This window comes from Sorghum bicolor, chromosome 4, assembly GCF_000003195.3.
Source record: "Sorghum bicolor cultivar BTx623 chromosome 4, Sorghum_bicolor_NCBIv3, whole genome shotgun sequence".
Classification (NCBI taxonomy): domain Eukaryota; kingdom Viridiplantae; phylum Streptophyta; class Magnoliopsida; order Poales; family Poaceae; genus Sorghum; species Sorghum bicolor.
The window spans coordinates 847,004-870,832 of record NC_012873.2 but is presented as its reverse complement, the minus strand read 5'-3'; the positions used below and the strand labels follow the sequence as shown (position 1 = coordinate 870,832).

Below are 23,829 nucleotides of genomic sequence, written 5' to 3'. Positions count from 1 at the left end.
ACACGAGGATACAAGAGCAGGGAGGGCGGGAGGGTGCGCGGCTCACTGGAAGCCGCCTGCCATGGCCCCCACTCCGATGGCCATGGATGTCGCAGGGAAGGAGGGGAGAGAGGCTTCAGATCTAGATCCCTCCCCACCTACATCATCGGAACCACACCGTCATCCCCATCTCCAGATCATGGAGGTTACAGTGCGCGAGGATGAGAGAGTAGGGAGGGAGGGGAGGTGTGCGGGCTCATTGAAAGCTGCTCGCCATCGCTCCTACTCCGGTGGCCATGGATGTCGCAGGACAGGGAGGTAGGATGCGAGGAACAGCTCGTCGGCGGCGTGGCAGAAGGATGAGCGTGTGGGCGTGGGCAGCAAGAGCGACGGGGGCAGCGAGTGCGAGAAAGAAGAATGGGCGTGGGGTCACGGGACAAGCCAAGGGTGAGGTGCTCATGACTCGGTCGAGTCGTTCGGGTCCGTCCGATCTGTCCGGACGTCCTAGAAGGAGCATTACAGAATAAAAATCCCCTCTAATTTCTGACAAAGCCAGGCTTAATGAAAAATGGGTGGAGCCGTCATTCCCCTTGTCATGTTTTTTCTATATGTGTGTGCTCTCTCCGTTCATATTCAAGTGCTCCGCGGGATTAGTCAAACTTTTCAAATTTGACTAAGGTTGTAGGTATCTCTAAATGAATTTATTATGAAAATAGATTAAATGACATATCTAATGATTTGTGGCTATCTCTAACTGATTGTTTGAGAAGTGAGAATGACGAATAAGAAGTACCAGTAGGAGTATGTGATTTACATATAACGTGTTGCGACCTATGTACGATCCAAGCATTCATACATACAAACTTTACAATCTTTAACCAATAATTTGGTCAAAAAAATTTAAATTGTTGCAATGCAATTTAGTATGTGTTTAGATTTTTAAGCAAATACACTACCCAAAATAATCATAATCATATATAAATTGCGCCTTTAAAATTGGACTCCATTCACTCGTCCATTCTTTCTACGTATACGTAGTATAAATAAAAGAACACGATACTCCAATATACATAAGCCTAACTAGACCTTTTGTGCATGCATGTTTTTTTTTTTTTTACGTCAGTACAATGCTGCTCCGATATAGTCGAGCTAGGTTGCCAATATATATAATCGATCTCTTCATACAAACTTCTTGGTGGTGGTGACCGTGGCAGCGTTATCATCGGCGGCGTCCTTTTTAGCCCTGGCGGCGACCGAGCCGTCGTTGCCGGCGAGCTTCATGTACTTGTCCTTCCTGGTGAGCGTGGTGCACTGGAACCCGAGCTCCTTGGCGATGACCCTCTGCACGTGGTTAGCCACGTCGACGGCGCTCCTCCCGCCGGCGCCGCACGTCTCCTCCGGCCGCAGCGGCGGCAGGAACGTGACGTCGTAGCCTGGCCGCGGGTTCATGTAGAAGAAGTAGGGGTCGAGCCACTTCCACCCCCTCGCCGTCGACCCGTAGTAGGTGCCCTGCCGCGCCTCCATGGCCACGGGCACGATCCGGTCCGTGAGCTCGGCGAACAGCGCCGAGAACCGGAGCAGGCAGGGCTCCCGGCACGTGGTCCCCTCGGGGCACACGACGACGTCGCCCTCCGCCAGCAGCGCCGCCATGCGCGCCGCGTCGGTGGCGCGGTCCCGGGACAGCGCGACGGCCCGGATCGGCGAGATCGCCGTCGAGAGGCGGCTCGCGCTGTACGTGACGCACGACACGGGGCGACCCAGCGCCACGGACAGGATGATCGGGTCCAGCGCCGTGCGGTGGTTGCAGACCAGCAGCGAACCCGGGGCGCCCGGCGCCGGGGGCGGCGGCGGCGTGCCCCGGACGCGGAGGCGGATCCCCGTCAGGCGGTACGTGTGGCGGACCAGGCGTAGCGGCATCATGAGGTTGAAGAAGACGCGGAACAGCGCCAGCAGGAAGCCCAGCGGGAGGTAGGCCAGCGCGAACAGCGCCTGCGCCGGGTCCGGGCGCTGGACGAGGCGGCCGTCGTGGAAGACGGAGCGGGACAGCAGCGTGTCGGCGGCCGCACGCGCCGCGCGCTTGTCCGGAGGCACCATGTAAGCTTCCTGCACACCAAATCACAGGGCGGATTGGACAATGTTTGTCAAATAAAAACGAAAGTGCTACAATAGCTAAAAAAACTAAAATTTTGCAAGCTAAACAAGGCCTAAGTTTCCCCGATCAGTCAATTTCTTGTTTTTGTTTTTTTTTGCGAACCAGTAAATTACGTACAGTAAATTCAAGTAAGGTTGATAATTTGATTTAATTAACCTTTTTATTATATTTAGTTAATAAATATTATTAGACTAATCATGAGCCATAAAATTTATTGGTATTTACCTATAAACTTATTAGTCAAGTAAAGGTTGACTTGATCTAAAATTAGAATTGTATTTTTTTGACCGGAGGTGTACTATTTCTCAAAGTCATCATCTTAACAATAAGCATTTTTTTTTCTAGACTACTGTGGGAACTTTAGTAGAAAGGTTTGCAGCCACACAAACAAACAGGGTGCCAAAGATGTGACAGCTGGTGCTTGAAGAACAAGCATGGCATTTGTTTGACTTGATGAGGCAAAGAAGAACAAATCCTCCTAGTGCTTGCTTGCTTGGTTACTAAATTCGTAGTCATAATTTAATCATCAAGCAACAAAATTTTAATTTTAATTTTAATCCACCTGAATGTATCGTATCTAAAATCTTAATTTTTTGTAATAATAAGCAACCAAAAAAAAAAAAGAAGCATGGATTTACTCCCGTACCTTGCAGATGGCCATGAAGTCATGGTCACTCTCGCGGTCCCCAAGCCCGACGTCGGGCATCTCCCCACCGGCGAAGAGCCGCCGGACGACCTCCGCCTTCCTCTCCCCGACGAGCACGGCCTTGATCCTCCCCGTAAACCTGGCGGCGCCGAACGCGGAGAAGGTCTCGAGCTCGGTGCCAGCGACCTCAGCACCAAGGAACTCGCGTACGAACTCGCCCACCATGACGGCGGGGGACGCGGTGACGACGACCCTCCTCCCCTCGCCGCAGCCGCGGAACACGGTCCAGGTGTCGGCGCGCACGCCGGCCGCGTAGTGCCGCGGCAGGACGCCGCGGGCGACGGCCTCGACGTCGCGCACGCGCAGCCCCGCGAACGTGACGAACGCCAGCAGCGCGATGGCCGCCGCCTCGGACACCAGCGTGTAGAGCGCTAGCAGGAGCGGAGCCACGAGGAGGAGCGCCGCCGCGCGGAGGCACGAGCCGGCCTCGAGCGCCACGAGGAAGTAGTAGGGGAACGCCGAGGAGGACGCGAGCAGCGTGCCGTCCAGGTCCGCGGCGGCGGTTCGGCGGGTGCGTGCGGACGCGTCGTAGGATGACACCGGTGGGAACCTCGCGCTCGCCGCGGGGGCCATGGCGAGGAAGACGACGGTGGTGGTGGTGTCTGGCTGGGTCGGAAAAGGTTGGGACTTGGGCAGGCGATTATATGGTTGGTGTCGTGGTGGCGGCGGCGGCGGTGGCTGCGTTTGTTGAGCGGCCCAACGCTGCGGTTGACGATGATGACGGAGGGATTTATATGTAGGACGGGGCTGGCAGCAGAGGTGGTGGTGGTCGGAGTCGGAGCAGAGAAGGGAGGAGGAATCGGAGCATGGAGTTGGGTGGGGGATCGGATTCCGAGTCGAGCTCGGCGCACATGAAGCAGGCGTTTTTGTGCCCGGACGGATTGGTGTGGCCTCAAAGGCGCCTGAAGAACAGACAGTGACGGACAGACTGACTGATTGGCGAGCTGAAGAAGAAGCTTAGAAACAGATGGATGAAGAACAAATTACAAATTAGGCGTCAGACTTGGCAGTCTGCAGGCCAATCCGGGTTGGTTAGTGCTTGCTTCTATTTTTGCCGTTGACCGAGCCGATGTGGATTTCATTCATGGGGATTAGTTACTGTAGTACAGTACAGTATTCTCCATGGAATGAAAGTGCTCTTGCTGCTCCATTGAAGTGGGTGATGTGCACAGGTAACTGCCTGCCGACTTGGATTGACACGGTGGGTGACCTTCACTTGGATGGATGGCGATGGATCATCGTCTCTAGTACACGTCAGAGTCTTTCGCAAGAGCAGCAGGCAGATCACCAACAATTCTCTAACTTCTGCTGCCTGCTTCCAGCTATCCCTCTTTCCTCTACTGTAATCTCTCGTCTCGTTTAAGATGCTCAAAAATATTAGTGACATATTTACATCTAAGAATATTTTTGTCTTTTATTTAACACCAACGGCAGTAGTATGGAGGTAAAGAAAAACAGTTTAAAACAGTGACGCTGAAGTCCGACTTTTAAAGTGGTTCACTGACGAAGGCCTTGTTTAGTTCCGAAAAGTGTAAAGTTTTCGGAACTGTAGCACTTTCGTTTATTTGTGACAAATATTATCCAATCATGGACTAACTAGGATCAAAAGATCCGTCTCGTGATTTGCAGCTAAACTGTGTAATTAGTTTTTGTTTTCATCTATATTTAATGTTTCATATATGTGCCACAAGATTCGATGTGATGGGAAATCTTAAAAACTTTTTTGGTTGTCAGAGTGAACTGAACAAGACCGAAGTATTTTCAGTCTACGGCTTGACTTAGCTTCAGTTAGAGCTAGCGACCTAGCCTACTGGTGTGGTGGCCTGGCGACTCGCGTCGCCCACGATCTCGTATGTGCACGGCGCATACAGCCGACCATCTTCAGAGATTAGCAAAAATACTAGTCAGATTAGAAAAAATACTAGTCAAATTTACTGATTTAGTTACTCTCTAAAATAGATTCGATAAAAAAAATATTAAAGTATTCCAACAGACTCTATGAAAGATGATTAGTGAGGTAGGCAATCTAAGAGTAAAGAGTGAATAAGGTGGAATGAAGAGTTACTAAATTTGAAAAGTCATTTATAAAGTCGGTTGAAAACATTTTTCCTATAATAATAACTAAATTTATTTTTAGAATTGACAAAAAAAATATTATCTTTAGAAAATAATTTAACTAATATCTTATAGATGCTCTAACCTGTGTCCAGAGACCAACACGAAATCCTGTTGGCTCCTACTCTCTTCATACACAATGAATTATGATCGTTTACGGTGACTCATAACGAATTTCCTCTAAAAAACACTGCGCAAGGCCTTGTTTAGTTCCACAAAAAATTTACAAAATTTTTCAGATTCTCCGTCACATTGAATCTTTAGATGTATATATGAAGTATTAAATATAGATGAAAATAAAAACTAATTGCACAGTTTGGTCGGAATTGACGAGATAAATCTTTTTAGCCTAGTTAGTTCATAATTGGACAATATAATTTTTTTGGAGCTCTAAATTTTTTTGCAAAATAGGAATAGTAACACTTTCGTTTGTATTTGACAAATATTGTCCAATTATGAACTAACTAGGCTAAAAAAAATTATCTCGTCAATTCCAACCAAACTGTGCAATTAGTTTTTATTTTTATCTATATTTAATACTACATGCATACGTCTAAAGATTCGATGTCACGGAGAATGAGAAAAATTTTGCAAAATTTTTTTAACTCACACACACGCACAAAGAAAAAAAAAAGGTCTCTTCGGCGGCTACCACACCTGCGCGCTGGACCTGCCACCGTCGGCGTGGCCGCACGTCCGTCCGGCCTCTTCCCCGCCGCCGCTGCTGGATTTCCTCACCACTGCCATTGGATATCACACCCAACCGCAACTGGATTTCCCATGTCCGCAAAGTTGCGATCGATTCCAACATCTCGATTGGCAAATCCACCGCGAGAAGCAAGCGCAGCAGCAGATGCCGCCGCCGCTGCCCGCGAAGCAGAAGCGGAAGCTCGCCCGCCTCTGCGACCTCGTCTCCTCCTCCCTGCTTCTCCACCTCGTAAGCGAGCAACTCCGCTCCGCACGCCGGCATTGGTTTCCACCTCTCCTGTAACCCCGCGCCGCTCTGAGCCTACATCTAACCCCACTTGCGCCTCTCGCACCGCAGGAACCCGCGCCGTCGCCGCCGCGGCAGCTGACGCGGGAGGGCGAGCGGCACCTCCTCCTCGCGCTCTCCACGGTAACTTCAGGTCATCTTCCTCCTGTTTATAATCGGTTTTCGCGGTTGATTGATTGGGACTTGATGTAGGTGAACAAGACCATACGACGATGGGACCAAGAGGAGGCAGCTTGTGAATTGGTTCAGGTATTGCTTCGAGTTTCAGTATTTTTTTTCGTTTCATTGTTAATCCACCTATGAAGCTTCGTATTGGTAATTCTCTCTGGCTAGTCCAAAATTTGTGTTTGATGCTTTTGTAACCTTCTAATCTCGGACCATACTAGATGTAATCAATAAATTTTATGTTTGATACTTACATGACCCTTCCAATTCTCAATCCATATTGGATGATAGCTTCCTGTTCTAAAGCAGTAATATTTAGTGACATTTATTTTGTAAATACTTGGTAGCTGATTAAAACCAGAAGAAAAAAACCTAATCTTTGATATCAATATATTGGCACAGGATATCTTATAACGTTTTGCTCTACTCAAGTATGATGATCTTTATGAGCAATGTAATGTTAATGAGATATCATTTTTTTGTGGTGGAAGTATCTGAGTTGACTTATCTATGTGTAAATTTGTGAATCTGACATCTATACTTTTCAGTCTTCACATCCATTTACTCTGTTATGTGTACAACTGTCACAGGAGATAATAACACATATTCATATTTTTCCCTTTTCATTTAGGAAACTCTTTCTGATTCTGGAGAAGTTCATAGTTGTTGCTTACTACTTGAAGAGCATCCATATGATGGATTTGGTTGCCTGGTGAATATGGTCTCTGTTTTGGTAAAAACCTTTTTGTTTGGCAAACTATATCAATGTTTCACTCAATTGTCTTCAATTTTATCTTTAGCTAGTATTGTCTTATTTATGTAGCCCGTACATTTCTGGAGGACCAATATGGCTAGTAGGTTACCGAAGCTTACATCTTTTGTCATCCTTTTCAGGTTGGTTTCCTTGATTTCTGCAGTGACTATGTCAAACATGCAGCTGGCAATATCCTAATTTCCATATCTAGTACCCTAATTAACTTTGTACGCTTCTCATATGTTTCCGTTTTCTTCTTTTGGTGCATTCACTCTTGCTTTTAGCCGACTAACTGCTTACTCCATGGCTATTGCTCTGTTCCTAGGAATCCATTTGGATTCAGTTCATTGAGCTTGTCTGGGTGGCTATACATGAAGCATCGAAATTTGTTCATAACACTTCACATTCTACAACTGACTCCAACAGCGATGACACCACTAGTTCAAGCACAAGAATCACAAGCTTCATGAAAGTACTTAATGAGCGTCGTCTCAGCATCAGTGGGCAAACCATGTCCAGTCTCTTTGGAGTATTACATGCTATCTTGAAGTTCCTTAAACACAGTGACAGTGACTTGAAAGATGACTTCATTTTTCTATCCGTTCATCATATTCATAAGATGCCTTGGGATTCTTTCCATCAATTACATGCTGGAGGACTTGCCAGCTGTGCCGAGGATAGCAGATTTAGCTCCAGTAGTGATTCAACACAGTCTGGAATTCTGACTGGCAGTCTTCTCCAGCTATTGGGCTCTTTACTTGACCAAAGTTACTTGGAAGGCACAGATGGACAAGATATGTTTGTGAAACTTGTGGATATAGTTCCCAAGATAGCATTTCCCTTACAAGGGCAGCATGATGGTCCCAAAAGTCTTTATCACTACTTAAAGCACAAAGTTCTGGTAAGCTGACATTCAGAGCTCTTTGTTTCACTTGTTGCTAGTTATTTTGGCTTCCTAAACATTTTGGCACATCTTAAGATATGTTTCGAACTTTCAATTTTGAATGCAGATGGTAATGATGCGGCTTAAGCCTTACATACAGCAAGATTGTTCACATATTGTTAGTTGTCTGAAATTGCTTCGACATTACTTTGAAGACCTTCTTCATGAGCCTATCTCACAACATATTGCTAAACCAGAAAATTGTTTAGAAGGTTCTCCGTTTTTATTGGACATGGTAGATTTAGTTGAGAGTCAGGATAAGTCAACTCGGCACTTGCAAAGGCAGGCTATCTATTTGTTCCTTAGTTGTTCCATATGTTTGTCTTACCACAGAAATGATGGTGCACTTCAATGTTTATGCAAGAGGGATGAGTATTTGTTGGATCACAAGGTACAAGGCTGTAGTAATCACTGCAACTGTTTTGGCTTATCACAAATTTCAGACTGGTTTCAGAAGTGTTACCTAAACTGGAGTCTTGACTCAAATTCATCAAGTTTTGCCTTATCCTTTCTGGAATTGTATATGGAGGAGGTATGCATCTATGCGACTATGCCCAAATGATGGTAGCTAAAAAATAACTTATTCATTGTTCTGGGAAACACAGCTTACCCTTTTACGTTTGATTTTATTTATTTACATTTGTTAGACAATGTAGATTGAAATTAGTTGTACGATTCTAGTTCAGTTTGTCTTCGCAAGTGGTTTGTTGTTACCCCACTGTGAGTAGTTTCTTTCTTTTTTCCCTGAATAGGGTAGTTTCTTTCTATACAGGTGGACATTTGGATTCTAATATAATGCATATGGCTAGTGAGTTACTTTATGTGCTGTGCATTCCAGTGAAAAGTCACGAGTGAATGCCCAACCCCCTTACTGCTAAATGCTAAGGCCTTGTTCAGTTCGTGAAAATTTTTGGCTTTGGCTACTATAGCACTTTCGTTTGTATTTGACAATTATTGTCCAATCACAGACTAACTAGGCTCAAAAGAATCGTCTTGCAAATTACAGGCAAACTATGCAATTAGTTTTTATTTTCGTCTATATTTAATGCTCCATACATATGTCAAAGATTCGATGTAACAGGGAATCTTGAAATTTTTTTGGAACTAAACCAGGCCTAACTGAGACAATCTATCCACTCTATTATCCATATCTGTTCAAAGTGGGTTAGAACAAATGCTGATAATAGTTGTCTGCTTTTTTTTTGCTCAACTATTAAATGTTAATAAGTTCATGCTTCATTCTGTAATAGAAAAGAAGGCTTACCACTGGCTTTATGAACTCTAAACTATCTTGGTAATATGTTCAATGTTCATTCATATTTCAGGATGACATGCTATTCAGCATTCTCTTACAACTTTTAGATGCTCCACTCATTTACCTAAAAATGTAAGTAGGAAAATATTGTTTGTTAGCTTGTTACTGAAGCAAGGAAAAAGTTATCCAGACAATAGATGCTTCTATAAGTTATAACCTTTTTCCCCAAACTTGCAGATCTAACTTGGAAACTACCGAACTTGTTGGTGTAAAACTGTTCTCAAGCATTTTCGACCCAGTTCACCTTTTCCATCTGCTTCTTCTTCTGGTGAGTCGATCAAAATGTTCTCATTGTTATGTTAGGTCTGCTGGAGGCACAATGGTTTCTGTAAGATAGCATCTTGACATTCAGTTCTTATTTATCTTGTGGTACAAGTGAGTGACTTTTTATGGGTTAATATTAAGTGCTGTAACCTTGATTGAGGACCTGGACAACAGTACTATTTGTAATTGCATATACTAAACAAAATCCAGTACTTTAGGACTCATAATTTTGCTCACCCATAGTACTTTCTTCTATTTGATCTTTCAATTTTTCTCCTGTTTCACTCATAATGCTTATTTTAAGCATAATATTTATTTTTGATCATTGAAATTATTCTGCAGCTGCACTATGATCACATGGTACTTGTTGATTACCTCATATCTAAGGATGTTGGCGTGCATTGTGCTCAGTATCTATTAAGGTTGGTACCTATCTTACAATTTTTTAAATTATTTTTGTCGACGTCTTTAGACAGAACGAAGCGTCTTCTGAATTGTGACCTTTGACTTATCTTGCACAGGTGCTTACGCTTAGTTTCCCAGTCTTGGCATGCTTTTGTTGATGAATCAGTTTACTCAAGAAAAATAGAAAAGCTTGACTGTAAAAGGCAGAGGATTTCTGGGGATAAAGATAGTGACAGAGCCAGTGCAAGTAAACAGTATAAGAATGGTTCTGGTTGTGATAAAGAAGTCAAGGATTCACAGAAGCTTTTCCTCGATGCTAAAGAATGTCTTTATTCACTAAAGAGAACAGTGGAAGATCTGCAAAAGAAGGATTTGTTCCCTTACAATCCGAAGCCTCTTCTTAGAAGGTCTGTTCTATGACCATGGTTTTTGTATGTTGTCTGGTACTTAAGTGAAATCCTTTTCTTGTTCTTGCATTTGCCTCTTTAAATTCTTTTGGCATATCATCAACTCAATGGCATTGTCAACCTAATGATTGAATTTAAAATTTTGGCATATCAAGTCAATGGCATTGTTAACCTAATGATTGAATTTGAAATTTTGGCATATCAACTCAATGCATTGTCAACCTAATGATTGAATTGGAACTTTGGCACATCAACTCAATGGTATTGTCAACCTATGATTGAATTGGAACTTATGGCATATCAATTCAATGGCATTTGCCAGGCAGACATGTTATTTTCTCATCTAACAAAATTGCGGTAGATGATAACTCTTATTTGCTTGAAACTGAATTTTAATTTCTCGCTTGGACAGACAGACATTATTTTATGATGTGTTCATATGAATCATGCATATAGTTTTTGCTTGTAGCTTGGCCCGGTTTCAGGAGCTGTGTGAGCAGGGGTGAAATTTGAGTTACACCTGGTGAGAAAGCTACTGCTTGTAGAGTTGAAGAATGGCCCTTTGGCAGGTAGTTGTATTTCCTTTACTCATCATGGCTTAGTTTGGTTCAATTGATATAGTTGGTAAAAGGGAACTGCGAATATATCTTCCAATTCATTATCTGATCTAGCACTTGAATTGCCTGCATCATACAGAGAAATTTCAGATGCTGCTACATTTTTGTAAGTTTCCTGCTACCATTATGCTTTCGGCCATGCGAGTCACCTATCATGTAAGGGTAAGGCACCTATAATGTAAGGCACCATTGTTCACTATACATTAATTAGCATCATATCATGGTGGCACTTGGCTTTCAATTATACATCAATCATTTTGTCCTGTGCACTTACACAGGTTTATGTATGTGAACATGTTTTAGGCCCTCAATCCCTAAAATCCTATATACACGAAGTGGTGCATGGTTGCATGAGGATGAGGTGGACTTCGATCCATGGCCTCAGATTGATTATGGTAAACGGTGAAGGGAAATGCTCATCTGTGTATTACTTGGGTAGTTGGCGCTGGATTTGTAAATCAGAATGAGTATCAGACGTTTACTGAAACAGCCATTAGAATTTAGACTTACAGCTTCTACTGAAACAGCCGTTAGAATTTAGACTTACAGCTTCTACTGAAACAGCCATTAGAATTTGTACAAGGGACAGTAGAGAAGGCAACTGAAGCTGATCATGAGCACGGTTCACCAAGAAGAATGTTCCTTGACCTCCCAAAAATTTTCTTTTTGTCCTATTACATCTTTAGACACGAGCATAGAACATTATATATATATATATATATATATATATATATATATATATATATATATATATATATATATATAGGTTTGAACCTTTTAAATATAATTAGTTTATTATTGAATACTAATTATTAAATAAAACGAAGATACTACAGTAGCAAAATCTAAAAAAATAACTAGATGAGCCCATAGTTTCGAAGGTTTGTATAGACCTCTAAAAACGTGTGGAATACTTACATAAAGGATCCTCAGGTCAATGCAACAATATTTAACTTATACTGTTATACAAGATATCTTCTCCGCTCATCAAGAACGAACTAGCTAGGGCACTGAATGAATATACTACATAAAAAAGGATCGGATCTAGACGTATCCGGTCTCTTTCATTTCTCCGTTCTTCCTCGCCCTTTACTCGTGCCAAGCTAGATGCATGACAAATAGCACACGTACGGGTTACCTAGCAGTAACGGGCCGAGTCTTAGTTGGCCCACCATGCATGCAAGCCCAGGCTTTCATTCATGCATGTTTAGACTTGGGTTATCGGATGAGACTAGGTAGCGTGCCCGTGCGTTGCTACGGGACATCTAAAATTTTATACTAAAAAAATACGTAACAATACTATAAAATTAATTAATTCAAAAGGCAAAGTTTGCCCATGTGTTGATCCAAAAAGAAAATATAACACCATGACAATTAGAGTTTGCCCATGTATTGTTGTATTACTAAAAACAATGTGTAATCATGGACTCTTTACCATCTTTATTTTTCAGCCTTTTTGACTCAGTATGCAATATTGTGTAACCATGGCCGCCTTCACCTTTCCTGCTTGTGGGGCAGTCCACTCTGTTTTGTATTGGATCTTTGATGTTGCAAGCCTGAAGGTACGTGAGCAAGTAATTAAGGTTAAATGGCCAGGCCGCCAGGGGCTAAAAGATCACAGGAAATAGTTGTGATTATCCAATCAAGAAACGACATCAAAACATACCCTGATTCATGAGATATCTTAGCAGCAACTAAGTTCATTCGTGCATAGGATAATTATATGAAAAGATCTATTCTGTCCATAGTAATGTCAATGGAGACAAATAATCTTTCCAGCCATTGCAAACCTTCAATCAAAATGCTTGATACACAAAAACTAAGGATATCGAATTTCGTGCACATATCTAGGTGAATGAAAAAAATCTCACACACAACAAAAAATTACCTTGCAATGAAGACAATTCTGAATTTATGTAAGGCTTTGCGCCTTTGTGTCACCTTTCTCATCAAAGACACATCTACATGAAAACAGGCATAACCAATAGTAATAAGCAAATTCTTGGCTACTAAGCATTTTAGCATCATGGGACTAATAGGAATTCAACAAGCATTTTATTGTACAAGCATGTGAAAATATCATATGTGCAATAAACTATTTACGGTTGAAAAAGGCTATCCCAGTATTCACCAATCATAAAAAGGAAAAGAGGTTTTCATTCCTCAAGAAAAGCCCACATATAAGAAGGGATAGATAAAGTTAAAGACATTCTAGAATAAAAGATGACACCAGGTATTTCAAACCAATAATCGACATTGTCTTTTTCAGTCTATGATTGTACAAGTCCTTGCGGCCATATATAAGAAGGGACAGATAAATTTAAAGACATTTTTCAACATTAGTGCAAGAGGACATGCCTTGGGCAAGATCTAGCAGGCTGCCCACTTTCTCCCTAGCCTTATCTTCTTTCTGAACCCATAACTCATGCTCTGTCCCACAACAGTAGCAATGGACAATTAAAATGCGCACAATTCAAGTTCAAACAATGTGTCGAACACGTTCCGAGTACTAAGAACAATGCCAGCATTAGAACCAAAACCTGATTAGTGTAAGAAAGTTTTCCTGACATCAATTGTTCATCCTATGCATTTGGATCCGGTAGTTATTTTAAAAATGGTACACATCTAGAAACTTATTTTAAATATACAGGCAATAGAAAATTGTCATTTCATAATCTAGCAAAGTGACACTTTCCAAACCTATTTGTGCTAAAAACACAAGCTGTTGTAACCTACAGGTATAATGTAGAGTCAAACATCCTTACATGTACATGCCACAACCTTCACCAAATATACATTGCTCGATCACAATTGGTTTCTGATCTTTAGGAATACAACCTAAGCCAAATTGAGTTTGATGCTATGAAACAATGCACAATGAAATTACCGGGTCAGCGTGAACTTGATTAATAACCTGACATTAGAGGTAGAGCTTTGACCAAATAGAAATAAGCAGTCTAAGTAATTAAGTGCTGAACACCTAAGAAAAGTATCAAAATTCTGGTTTACCGATTGGAGATTAAGTTGGACAGGGAGCAGTGGTCCACCTTGGTCTCAACACATGGATTAGCTGGTTCGGCTGCAAGATGCCTAGGGTGGTAGCTCTCTTCTGTTGCAATACATCTTATCAGCTCAAGTACTGAAATACCATGTACAATAGTAATTAATTCTCTGCAAAAAAAAACTGTGTGAGATTGAATCTGCAAGCACAAAAAAACAGAACTGGCCAAAGCTTAAAAACCTTTTGCATCTAAATGCAATATCTTGTCTCATGTCTCACCTATTCAAGTCAAAATGCACCAGCTGCATGTCTTCTGATATCTCGACTTGCACAGCTCCATAAGATGAAGTCTGCAATAAAGAAGTTCTAAAACCATGTGCAATATAGATGCTACTGCTTTTGCCATCTAAAGTAATATTAATATAGAAGCATCCCACAAGAAACTGCATCTAAAAAACATCCCAAAAGAAACTGCATTTGCCCAGATTATTTGCCCATCTACCACTACATGTACTATTTTACCATATAAAAAGAAATAGCTGCAAACATTTCTACATTCTATGTAGTGTCAAACAAACTCATCCTTGTGCAGAGAATTAATCTGCCAATAATTTTCTGGTTTTTTCAAAAAAATCTGCCAATAATCAATTAAGTAAACTAATGATATCTATTATGGGTCAAATTATTGATCGAGATTGGACTGAAGTGAATACAACTATATGAACATGGCTAGCAAATTTTAGGAGAGTTTTTCCCTCTCGTTCATTGTCTTTGCTTGGAAATTGGAAACAAAAGGCACTGCCTCATCAGACTATCTGTGAACTTGTGTACGGCTAAATGTTGTAGTGTCTTATTTTTTTTATCTTTTCGCTCATAAACAGATCCTCATACAGAGATCAAGAGAAGAAGCTAAAATATGTTTTATTAATCCTAAAAGCAAAAGCAAGATCTTAAAATGACTTCAAAATGGCATCTGCAGTTCATATTGCGGATGCTGGAAAATCAGCATGTATTGATTTTGTATGTTTGACTAATTGAACTATGCAATGCAACCTTGTCATCAAGAACCATGATCCCGATGCAGCTATAGGGTTGGAATGAAGAGCATGTGCTGCACAGTGATAGAATTATATAAAAGACAACTGGATTTGAAGTTCTTATTCAGCACTTACACGTCCAGAGAATCACCGTTCTTATTCAGTCTACAGAACAAAATATTTCAGCATATACCTCCCCGGATTCAGCTGGAGCAAGCTCTAGCGCCCAGCAGTTTCACCGTGTCGATCTGCTCGTGCGTGTCGTCCAGAGTAGTCACTGCAGCCTGAATCCACGAACAAGCAAATACACCATTGATCCACCACATGAAACATTAAAACCTATTCAGAAAGGCAATAACACGAACCAGCAAGCATGCACAAACGCACCTGACAGCAGGGCCGTCGGAAGCGATAGATCTGTTGGCTGCAGGCGGATGTAGGCAGTAGGGGAGGGGCCGGCTGGCCAGGGCGGCTGGCAGCCAAGTGCTAGGCGCACGGTCATGGTGAGAGGAGGGCCGGGCCGCCCCTGGCTCTGGATCGAGATGTGGCCGCCGCTGGCTCGCCGGGGACTTGGGGTCCTCGTTTGGCTCGCTAGATCAGGAAGGCGCCGCCGTGCTGGACTGTCGGAGGACGGAGGTGGCCCGACAGGAGGCCGGAGGCGCTAGGCAGCGGAGGTGGGGTCACGGTGAGCCGGTGCCGGGGATGGCGCGTCTCACGAAGTCTCAATCGGGGCAAGGGGCATGCGGGCAGCGGGCCGCGGGTGCCGCGCGGGAAGCGGGCGCGGCCACCGGCGGGTCGCAGTCGCTCAGGCGGCCACCGAAGTTCGCGCGGGTAACGGGCGCGACGCTCGGGCAGCGGGGGCCACCGGCGTTCGCGGCGCGGGCCGCGACCACCGACGCGGTCGCTCGGGCAGCGGGGGCGCGGGTCGTAGTCACTCGAGCGGCCACCGGAGCGCGGCCACTGGCGTGTCGCAGGGCGCGCGGCGGGGGTGTGGGTCGCAGCGGCGCTCGGGCAGCCACCGGAGTTCACGCTCGCTCAGGCGGCCACCGGATTCGTCGAGGAGGATCTGGAGGGGGCGCCGAGGAGGATTTGGGAGCGGGGCGCCGAGGAGGATGAGGGGGGCTCTGCGTCGAGGAGGATCTGGGAGGGGGCGCCGAGGAGGATTCGTCGAGGAGGCGGGCGCTTTCCTTTTTTTGGCGGAAGAGAGAGCCGGGCGTCGCGCGTCGCAGGAGGCAGGACGAAAACGGGAGGGGAGAATGTCGCACCAAAACGATGTCCCCTCTTTAGTCTTTTTAGTTGTAGGAGAGGAGATTGGTTTCCTGTTGCCAGTCACACCGTCTCCGTACGTCCTTGGCGTGTTGTGCCTGCGAGCCAGCTCTCTTCCCTGTCCTTTGCAAGTCCTTCCATGACTCTTGGATCACTTGTGTTGTGCATCTTATAATCTTATTATCTAACTCTCATGCAGCCAATCAAACAGAGAATTGACTTGTCTCAACTAAGGGAGTGTTTGGTTGAGATTGCGTGTTAAAGTTTAACACGTACTATAGTATTTTCGTTTTATTTGATAATTAGTGTCTAATCATAGACTAATTAGGCTCAAAAGATTCGTCTCGCAAATTACTCTCTAGTCATGTTTTTAGTTTCGTAAATAATCTATATTTGGTACTTCATACATGTGTTCTCAATATGACGGACGGTAAACTTTACCGTCCGTTGTAACCAAACAGGGCCTAAACAGTATATTATGGTGAGATGGTAAGTTTGTTTTAGTTTCCCCACATCTTTTTTGAGGAAGCTGGAGGGGCCAAGGCCCCTGCAGAAATTTTATTAAAACAGGAACAGTTAAAAGACGTTACAAAACATTAGAGAACAGCCAGGGAGAGGGAGAAAGGGAGGGCAATTAGGAAACAAAAAAAGAAAGGAAAAAAATGAACAGTAGTCTAAGGTCTAGCTGAGAGATTGTATCCATTGATTAAACTCTTGTTTAAGCCCCTCCTTGATCCTGTGGGTAACAAATTGCGCTTCATTGAAGAACTTTTCTTTGGCTTCTTGCAAGCTGCTTTGATAGTTTTCGAAAACTGCTCGGTTCCTGATTTTCCAGATAGTCCAGGTCATGATGATGATTGGAACCATGAAGAATTGATTTCTTAGTTGGTCCTTGATAGCCAAGGTGTTGAGACAAGTTGATCCATCTTGATCAATTCGAATGTTTAGCATCCCCCAACACTGTTGGGCGAAAAGGTAACCCCAGAATAGATGTTGAGCATTTTCTTCCACATTCTGCAAGCAAGTTGGACAGGTGTAGTCTTCCAGGTGCATATTTTTCCTTCTAAGAATATTCCTAGTACTGAGCCTATCTTTTAGGAGTAGCCAGTAAAAGACCTTGTGCTTAGGTTGACAGAGTGAAATCCACGTCCACCTGAATGCCGGGTCAATCACATGTTGACCAATCAGCTTCTGGTAGGCTAAGGAAGATTTGAATTTAGAGCCCGAGCTGAAGTAAGTCCAAACATCAGTTTGTTGTTCCTCTGCAGTCCAGTTGTTCAGAATCTGCTGAATCTCATTTACCTGTTGGAACGCTGTCTGGGAGAGAGGTAGTGTAAAGAGCTCAGTTAAGTCTTCAGTTTGAGACACCTTCTGCAGAGTGATTGCCTTGTTCTTAGCAAAGGAGTGGGCCTGTGGGAACAAGCTTTCAAGAGTGTTAGGCTGCCATTTGTCTTGCCAGAATAAACAAGTTCTTCCATCTTTCCCTGTCACCACTGCTAATTCCTTGAACTTGGGAAGCAGCTTCAAAATGTCTCTCCACCAGAATGAACCTTTTTTTTATGTGGCTTGGCAACCTGTCGTTCCTGTAATTTTTCTCCCAGACCAAATTGACCCAAGGTATGTTTCTTCTATTGAAAAATTTGTCAAGATTTTTCATCAAGAGGGCCTGGTTCTGTAGCTGAAGGTCAATTACCCCTAGACCTCCTTGTGCTTTTGGTTTGCAGAGGAGTTTCCAAGCTGCTTTAGGCTGACCTCCCCCATTTATGTTGTTTCCTCTCCACAAGCAATTCTTCCTGAATTTATCTATCTGTTTGATGACTGCCTTAGGCAACTCTAGGGTACACATATAGAAAGTTGGTAAGGCAGACATGACAGCATTAGTGATTTGCAGTCTTCCAGCTTGATTAAGCATGCTTGAGACTCCTCCAAGTCTTCTCTCACATTTACTTACTAAGGGAAGGAAATCCACTACTTTCGGTTTTGTTGTTCCCAGGGGTAGGCCTAGGTATGTGAATGGTAAGGATACTTTGGAGCAACCAAAAGTGTTGGCCAAGAGATCAAGTCTTTCTTCTGAAACATTAATAGGTAACATCATTGATTTGCTGAAGTTGATTTTGAGCCCTGTTGAGACTGAATAATTTTGGAGCACTGTTTTGAGGAAGAATAATTGCCTTGTGTCAGCTTCTAAGATAATGAGAGTGTCATCTGCATACTGAATGATGGGGAAGTCAGTGTCAGATTGGATGGGCAGGGGTAGCTTCAACAGGTTCAAGTCTTTTGTTTTGTTGATCAGAGTCTGTAGGTAGTCTGCTGCTAGAACAAACAGTAGGGGTGATAGGGGGTCACCTTGTCTTACTCCTCTTTTACAGTGAAATCTTTTTCCTGGTTTACCATTAAGCAAAACTGAGGAGGTCCCAGAGCTGAAGATACTATGCATCCAAGAGATCCATTTTGTGCCAAACCCATGTGCTTCCATGATTTTAATCATGGCTTGGTGTTCCATTTTATCAAAAGCTTTTTCAAAATCTAATTTCAGTATGATTACTTCCTTCTTTGACTGATGACACATGTGAATGTATTCAAAGGCCCATGCTAAGCAGTCCTGAATTGTCCTAGTCTTGATGAAACCATATTGATTCTTGTGGATGAGTCCCATGATTTTCCCCTGTAATCTGTTGGCCAACAATTTTGTGATGAACTTAATTGAAGTGTTTAGAAGAGATATTGGCCTGAAATCATTTAGGGTCTGAGGGTCTTGGGTCTTGGGGATCAGAGTAATGTAAGAGCTGTTGATACTCTGAATGCAGGACGTATTCTCTTGGAAACTGGAACACAATCTATAGAAATCCTGCTTGATTATATCCCAGGAAGCTTTGATGAACTCATTGTTGAAGCCATCAGGTCCAAGAGACTTGAAATTTGGGAGGTTCTTAATGACAGCATCAATTTCCTGCTGTGAGAAAGGGTTTTCGAGATCTTGGAGGTTGTTATCTGTTTCAATCAAGATACCCGGGTCAATGGTGAACCCTGTAAACTCTGTGATCCCTAGTCTCTGCTTGAACTCTAGCCAGATGATTTCCTCTTTATCCTTATGTTGGCAGACTGTGAATCCTTGCCTATTAGTGAGGTGAGAGATCAGATTATTTCTGTGCCTGATTGTAGCATTAGCATGAAAGAAATGGGTCCCTGCATCCCCTAGCTGGGCCCATTTAATAGAACCTCTCTGTTTCCAGTACAATCTTTGCCTTTCCAGAAGGGTATGCAGGTGATCTTGTAAAAGTTTGTAGAAGTTCCATTCTTGTAGGCTGAGATCTCTCATATCGGCAATAACCTCAAAAAAAGTAGGATAAGCTTAGTATTTGAAATGGCAGTTTTGATACTAATCTTTGAGCTATGCCATTTTTTGAGTTCTCTTCTCAAGGATTTCATTTTGGAAGAGATGACCTTTGCCGGGTCCAAATCAGGGTTATGAGGACCCCATGTGTTGGAAAGGATCTGCTGAAATTCCTGCTGCCCCAGCCAATTGTTGTTGAATCTGAAAATACTCGTTGTTGGCAAATCAGTTGCAATGCTGACTATGCATGGGCAGTGATCTGATGGTGTCATATCCAGAGCTGTAGCAGAAGTGTTAGGGTATGAGGTAGTCCAAGGGGAATTGGTGAAGATCCAGTCTAGTTTTTCCATCAGAGGAGCTGGATGTTGCATATTTGACCAGGTGTATTTTCTCCCTTTTAAGGAGATTTCATTCAGCCCCAGATGACTGATTATCTCATTAAATCTGAACATGAGGTTTATGTCACCACCCGGTTTGTTTCTATCCTCTGGTTTTCTGATCAAATTAAAGTCTCCCAAGATTATCTGATTATCAGTTTGGGACACTTGCAATTGTCTGAGCCAGTTCAGGAAGAGATTCCTGCCTTGAGGGGTGCAGGGGGCATAAATGGCTGTTAAGCCCCAAGATGAGTTGTCGTATAGGGAGGTTAGCTGGACTGAAATGCTAAAGTCGTTTGAGTCTGTTCTGTTTGCTGAGAATTTATTTCCTTTCCATGCTATCAGGATTCCCCCAGAAGCACCAATCGAGGGCAGGAAAACAAAAGCATCGAACTCTGGTGGGCAGAACTTTTTCAAGAAGGCCAAGTCAACCAGTTCTGTTTTTGTCTCTTGAAGACAGACTATATCACAGCCTGCGTCCACTATTTTGTTCTTTATAGTATCCCATTTCCTAGAGGAGTTAAGTCCTCGGACATTCCAACTTAGCACTTTCCATTTCTTACCGAGGTGCGTATCCATTAGAAAACCAATGCGGAGTTTGGTCTTTGCTCAGAAGGGCCCCCATAGATGGGCAGAACCTTGTAGACAACGAGCAGCTAGAGGACGGCCCCAAGGCTATTGCAGTTAAAAGCATCGATTCAGAAACAGCAGAGTAAGAAGCATCAGTAAGGAAACCCAGGTTGCACAACCTGACTTTGCTGAAACAGATAGCGAACTTAAGCATCCCCTGATTGTTCAGACTACTAAAGCAACGATTCCAGCAGCAATACCAACTGTTACAAAGGACTAAGGTAACATAGAGCAAAAAGCCTGCCCAACTGTTCCAGACACATAGCGACCAAATTTTACTATGAATGTTTTTTGACATTAAAACTAAGGTAACAGGATAGCTTCCAGGCATCAGGTTGCCTTCATTCCTTGTCTTCTAGGTCTGCCCCCTGTTTGTCATCCTTCCTAGCCTTCTTTTTGACAGCTCTGTCCATCTTCCCCTTCTTCTTGTTTAGCTTGTCCTCTGAAGCATCAGCAGATTCCATTCCACAGAACTGCACACCAAGGTTACGAAGGGTTTTAGCAGGCACAGTTGGGGGTGGGTTGCAAGAAATGCAGTTCAGAATTGGGCAGCTTGGTGATTTGAATCCACCTTGGCCCTCTTTTTCTTTTTTTCTTTCACTTCTTCTTACCTCTGTATCCACCACCGGTACAGCTCTTTTTGCAGGTGTCTTCTTTTTGCCTTTGTCCTGTTTGGGGCTAGCTTCCGGAGCAACATTCTGGGACTCTGTGACCACTGGAGCCAGCAGCCCTGCATCTGATTGTTCAGCAGTTAACTCCAAGGTTGCAGCATGTTGTTTGTCAGGATATTGTTTTGGAAGGGGGACTGACACCATACCTTGTTTTTCTCCCAGGAAGGATGGGGCTCCAGACTGGAGAAAGCTTTTTGCCCAGCCAAAGTGCTCTGAAGAGGATAGTACAGTTATGAAAAACTTAATCCAATTTAATGGAATCTTGATGGAAAGTGGCTCTGCATTACCTGGGCTGATCATATGGTCCCAAGCCTGAAGGTTGTCTTCCAGGTTCTTGTTGATTTCCCAAGTGTGGAAGACTGGGCCCCAGGGAGTCTGAGGGACCAGGGCCATTCCCACCTGCAGGTTCTGGTTGAGTTGGATATCTGGGTTCTGCTGTTGGCCTACTTCCAGCTGGTCCTCAGGTTGATCATGTTGCTGAACAAGATTGGCCCCCTGGAGATCCTGAACTTGAAATTCCTGGGGCTGTTCCTGTACCATCAGAACTGGTGGGGGCGGCACATCCTCTATATTGGCTGGCAGTGCAAGTTCCTCTGGTTCCACAATTGGGTCTAAGTCCATGTCAAAGTTATCATCTCCTTCCTCCGCATTGTGGTCCATCAGCTGCTGAGGGTGAATTTCCTCCCCAATGAGGTCAGGGAGCTGTGGCAGGGGAGCACCATTGATGAAGTTGTTATTATCCACTGCCTCCAACTGTGGCTGGATGAACTGTTGTACCTGATTGAGTGCTGCTTGTTGAGGAATAAGTTGCTCCACTTCCTGAAGGTTGAGGCCTTGACCCATCTGGGGGTTCTCAGATTGAACAGGGTTGATTATGACTTCCATAGGATCAAGGTTGAGGTCAATCTGGCCCATGATGGGCTGTTGTGGAGGCTCATTGAGGTTAAGTTGCTGGGCTTGTTCCTGCTGAGCCCACAGAACCTGCTGTCTCTGGTTTGCTTGCTGTTGGGCTGGCTGCTGTGGCCAAGGGGCCCAGGGCTCCCAGGGGTTTATTTGTAGCATCTGAAGTTCAAATCCCCCCCTTGGGCTTGTTGCTGTCCTTGACCCTGCTGTTCCTCCAAGTTCTGCTGCTGCCCTCCTTGTAAGTTATCCAGTTGCTGCTGTCCTTCCCCAATCTGAATATCCTCTTGTTGTTGCTGAATGACCGGCTGTCCGAGCCCAAAGAAGTCATAGGGCACGACTGGCTCTTGCTCAAGCTCGTCTGGGAGCGGATCCTCTTCTTGTGGTTGAATCAAAGCAGGCTGATGCTGAAGAACCTCACACTGCACTGTCCACGAGTCACCATTCGGATTTGCAGGGTCTGTGTAGACGATGAACTGTGGGATAGCTTCAATGCTCATAACTCTAGCTCTAACTAGGATTCTTCCTGGATAGTTATCGCTTTCCTCCCAAAGGATTATTCTAGCAAATTCACTAACCGCATTGAAAATGTGCTTTTCAGTCTGGTAATCCCCCGGAAAGGCTAACATCATAAACCAGCATTCTTCAGTAAAATGAACCCTTCTCCAGTTACGGCCCTGGTTGTGTCTAACAAAGGTGATGTGGATATCCCCGTGCTGGTGGGGGCTCTGAGCAACCATGTTATCTCTTTCATATGCGTGATTGAATCTGACAAAGGCTTGACCAAGAGCACATGGGAGGATTGCACGCGGGACTATCCTGCGCTGGAGCAGAAACTCTCTGATGATGTCCCTAACCACAGTGAAGTTCAGCACATTACCGGGCAAAGGAGCAAAGTTGACGATGGCCAGGTCTTCATTGTTGGCAGCAGGGCGGACCGGCGCCACTACCCGGCGCATATACTCTCTGTTAGGCACATCCACCCATTGGAATGTTGCCGGGATGAAGGGGCAAGGATCTACCCGCTGGAACGCCATGTTGATGTCAAGTGGGCGGTCGGCGTGGACGTCGAGGTGGCAGCCTTGAACTTGCTTGGGGTTATTTTCTGGGAGCGGAGGGGGCGAGGTGAAGTGGGGAGAGGGAGCTGAAGGGTCGGAGCAGAGTAGAAGGGGGCGAGTGACAGTGCGATGCGGAGCGTGCACAGCAATGGGTCGTGCAGCGGTAGCCTTTCCAACTATAGGCTCCTTTCCCTTGGCGGCCCAAGCGGGATTCAAGGAGAGGTGTCTTCCCATCTCCGAGAGCTGAGCAGGGGTCAAAATACCAGGCGGCCCAATGCGGGAAGGGCCGGCGTCAGACCGTGTTTTACTGGTCTCGGTAACCCGCCCCCGTCTGTTACTCTGGCCGGTAGAAATGGCATTACGAGTCAAAGGCTGCGTCCTGCAATTTACAGCTATGTGCCCTAGCTTAAGGCAGGCCCTGCATCTGATAGGCTGCATGCAATGCTGTCTGGAATGCTCTCGGGACATGCAACGAAGGCAAAACGGAAGCAAGGGCCTGTCCCCGAGATGATCAAAGGGAGATACGCCTGTCGGACCACCATGGCTAGGGTTTGGCAGGGAAGCACCGACGGGAGGTTGAAGACGGCGAAAAACCGACCGTTTAGCAGGGAGCGGAACCGCGTTAGCTCCAGTGAGCAAGGGAGGCGGCTTGTTCAGATCTAAGGCCGGTTGTTTGAAAGCATTGGCATTGGCCTTGGTTACATCAGCGAAGGAAACTCCAGGGCGGACCAAGGTAGAA

The 23,829-nt window shown here is 44.4% G+C and overlaps 3 protein-coding genes across 36 annotated transcripts; 1 reads left to right on the top strand and 2 right to left on the bottom strand.

Moving 5' to 3' along the window:
* On the bottom strand, nt 942-4,010 carry LOC8066516 (glycerol-3-phosphate 2-O-acyltransferase 6). The gene is made up of 2 exons (XM_002451332.2): nt 2,778-4,010; nt 942-2,082 (listed from the first exon to the last, which is right to left on the bottom strand). Exons 1-2 carry the CDS (start codon nt 3,408-3,410, stop codon nt 1,159-1,161), a joined length of 1,557 nt encoding a protein of 518 aa, XP_002451377.1. The 5' UTR covers nt 3,411-4,010; the 3' UTR covers nt 942-1,158.
* Nucleotides 5,572-11,057, top strand: LOC8066515. Its single transcript, XM_002453119.2, has 12 exons — nt 5,572-5,889; nt 5,998-6,069; nt 6,139-6,195; nt 6,743-6,844; nt 7,006-7,092; nt 7,191-7,766; nt 7,876-8,340; nt 9,134-9,195; nt 9,301-9,391; nt 9,730-9,809; nt 9,909-10,199; nt 10,669-11,057. The coding sequence occupies exons 1-12, from the start codon at nt 5,806-5,808 to the stop codon at nt 10,703-10,705; spliced, it is 2,004 nt and encodes a 667-aa protein (XP_002453164.2). The 5' UTR covers nt 5,572-5,805; the 3' UTR covers nt 10,706-11,057.
* On the bottom strand, nt 12,104-16,166 carry LOC110434955. Of its 34 annotated transcripts, none has more exons than XR_002452576.1 (5): nt 15,242-16,142; nt 14,097-15,138; nt 13,864-13,987; nt 13,582-13,676; nt 12,104-13,246 (listed from the first exon to the last, which is right to left on the bottom strand). XR_002452576.1 is itself a non-coding variant. In XM_021460050.1 (5 exons), exons 2-5 carry the CDS (start codon nt 14,264-14,266, stop codon nt 12,729-12,731), a joined length of 438 nt encoding a protein of 145 aa, XP_021315725.1. In that variant the 5' UTR covers nt 14,267-15,138; nt 15,242-16,141; the 3' UTR covers nt 12,104-12,728. The 34 variants fall into 34 exon arrangements, 1 of the variants encoding a protein (XP_021315725.1); XR_002452589.1 differs by lacking the exon at nt 13,582-13,676 and having other exon boundaries at nt 12,104-12,620; nt 12,705-12,777; nt 15,242-16,141; XR_002452590.1 differs by lacking the exon at nt 13,582-13,676 and having other exon boundaries at nt 12,104-12,606; nt 12,705-12,777; nt 15,242-16,141.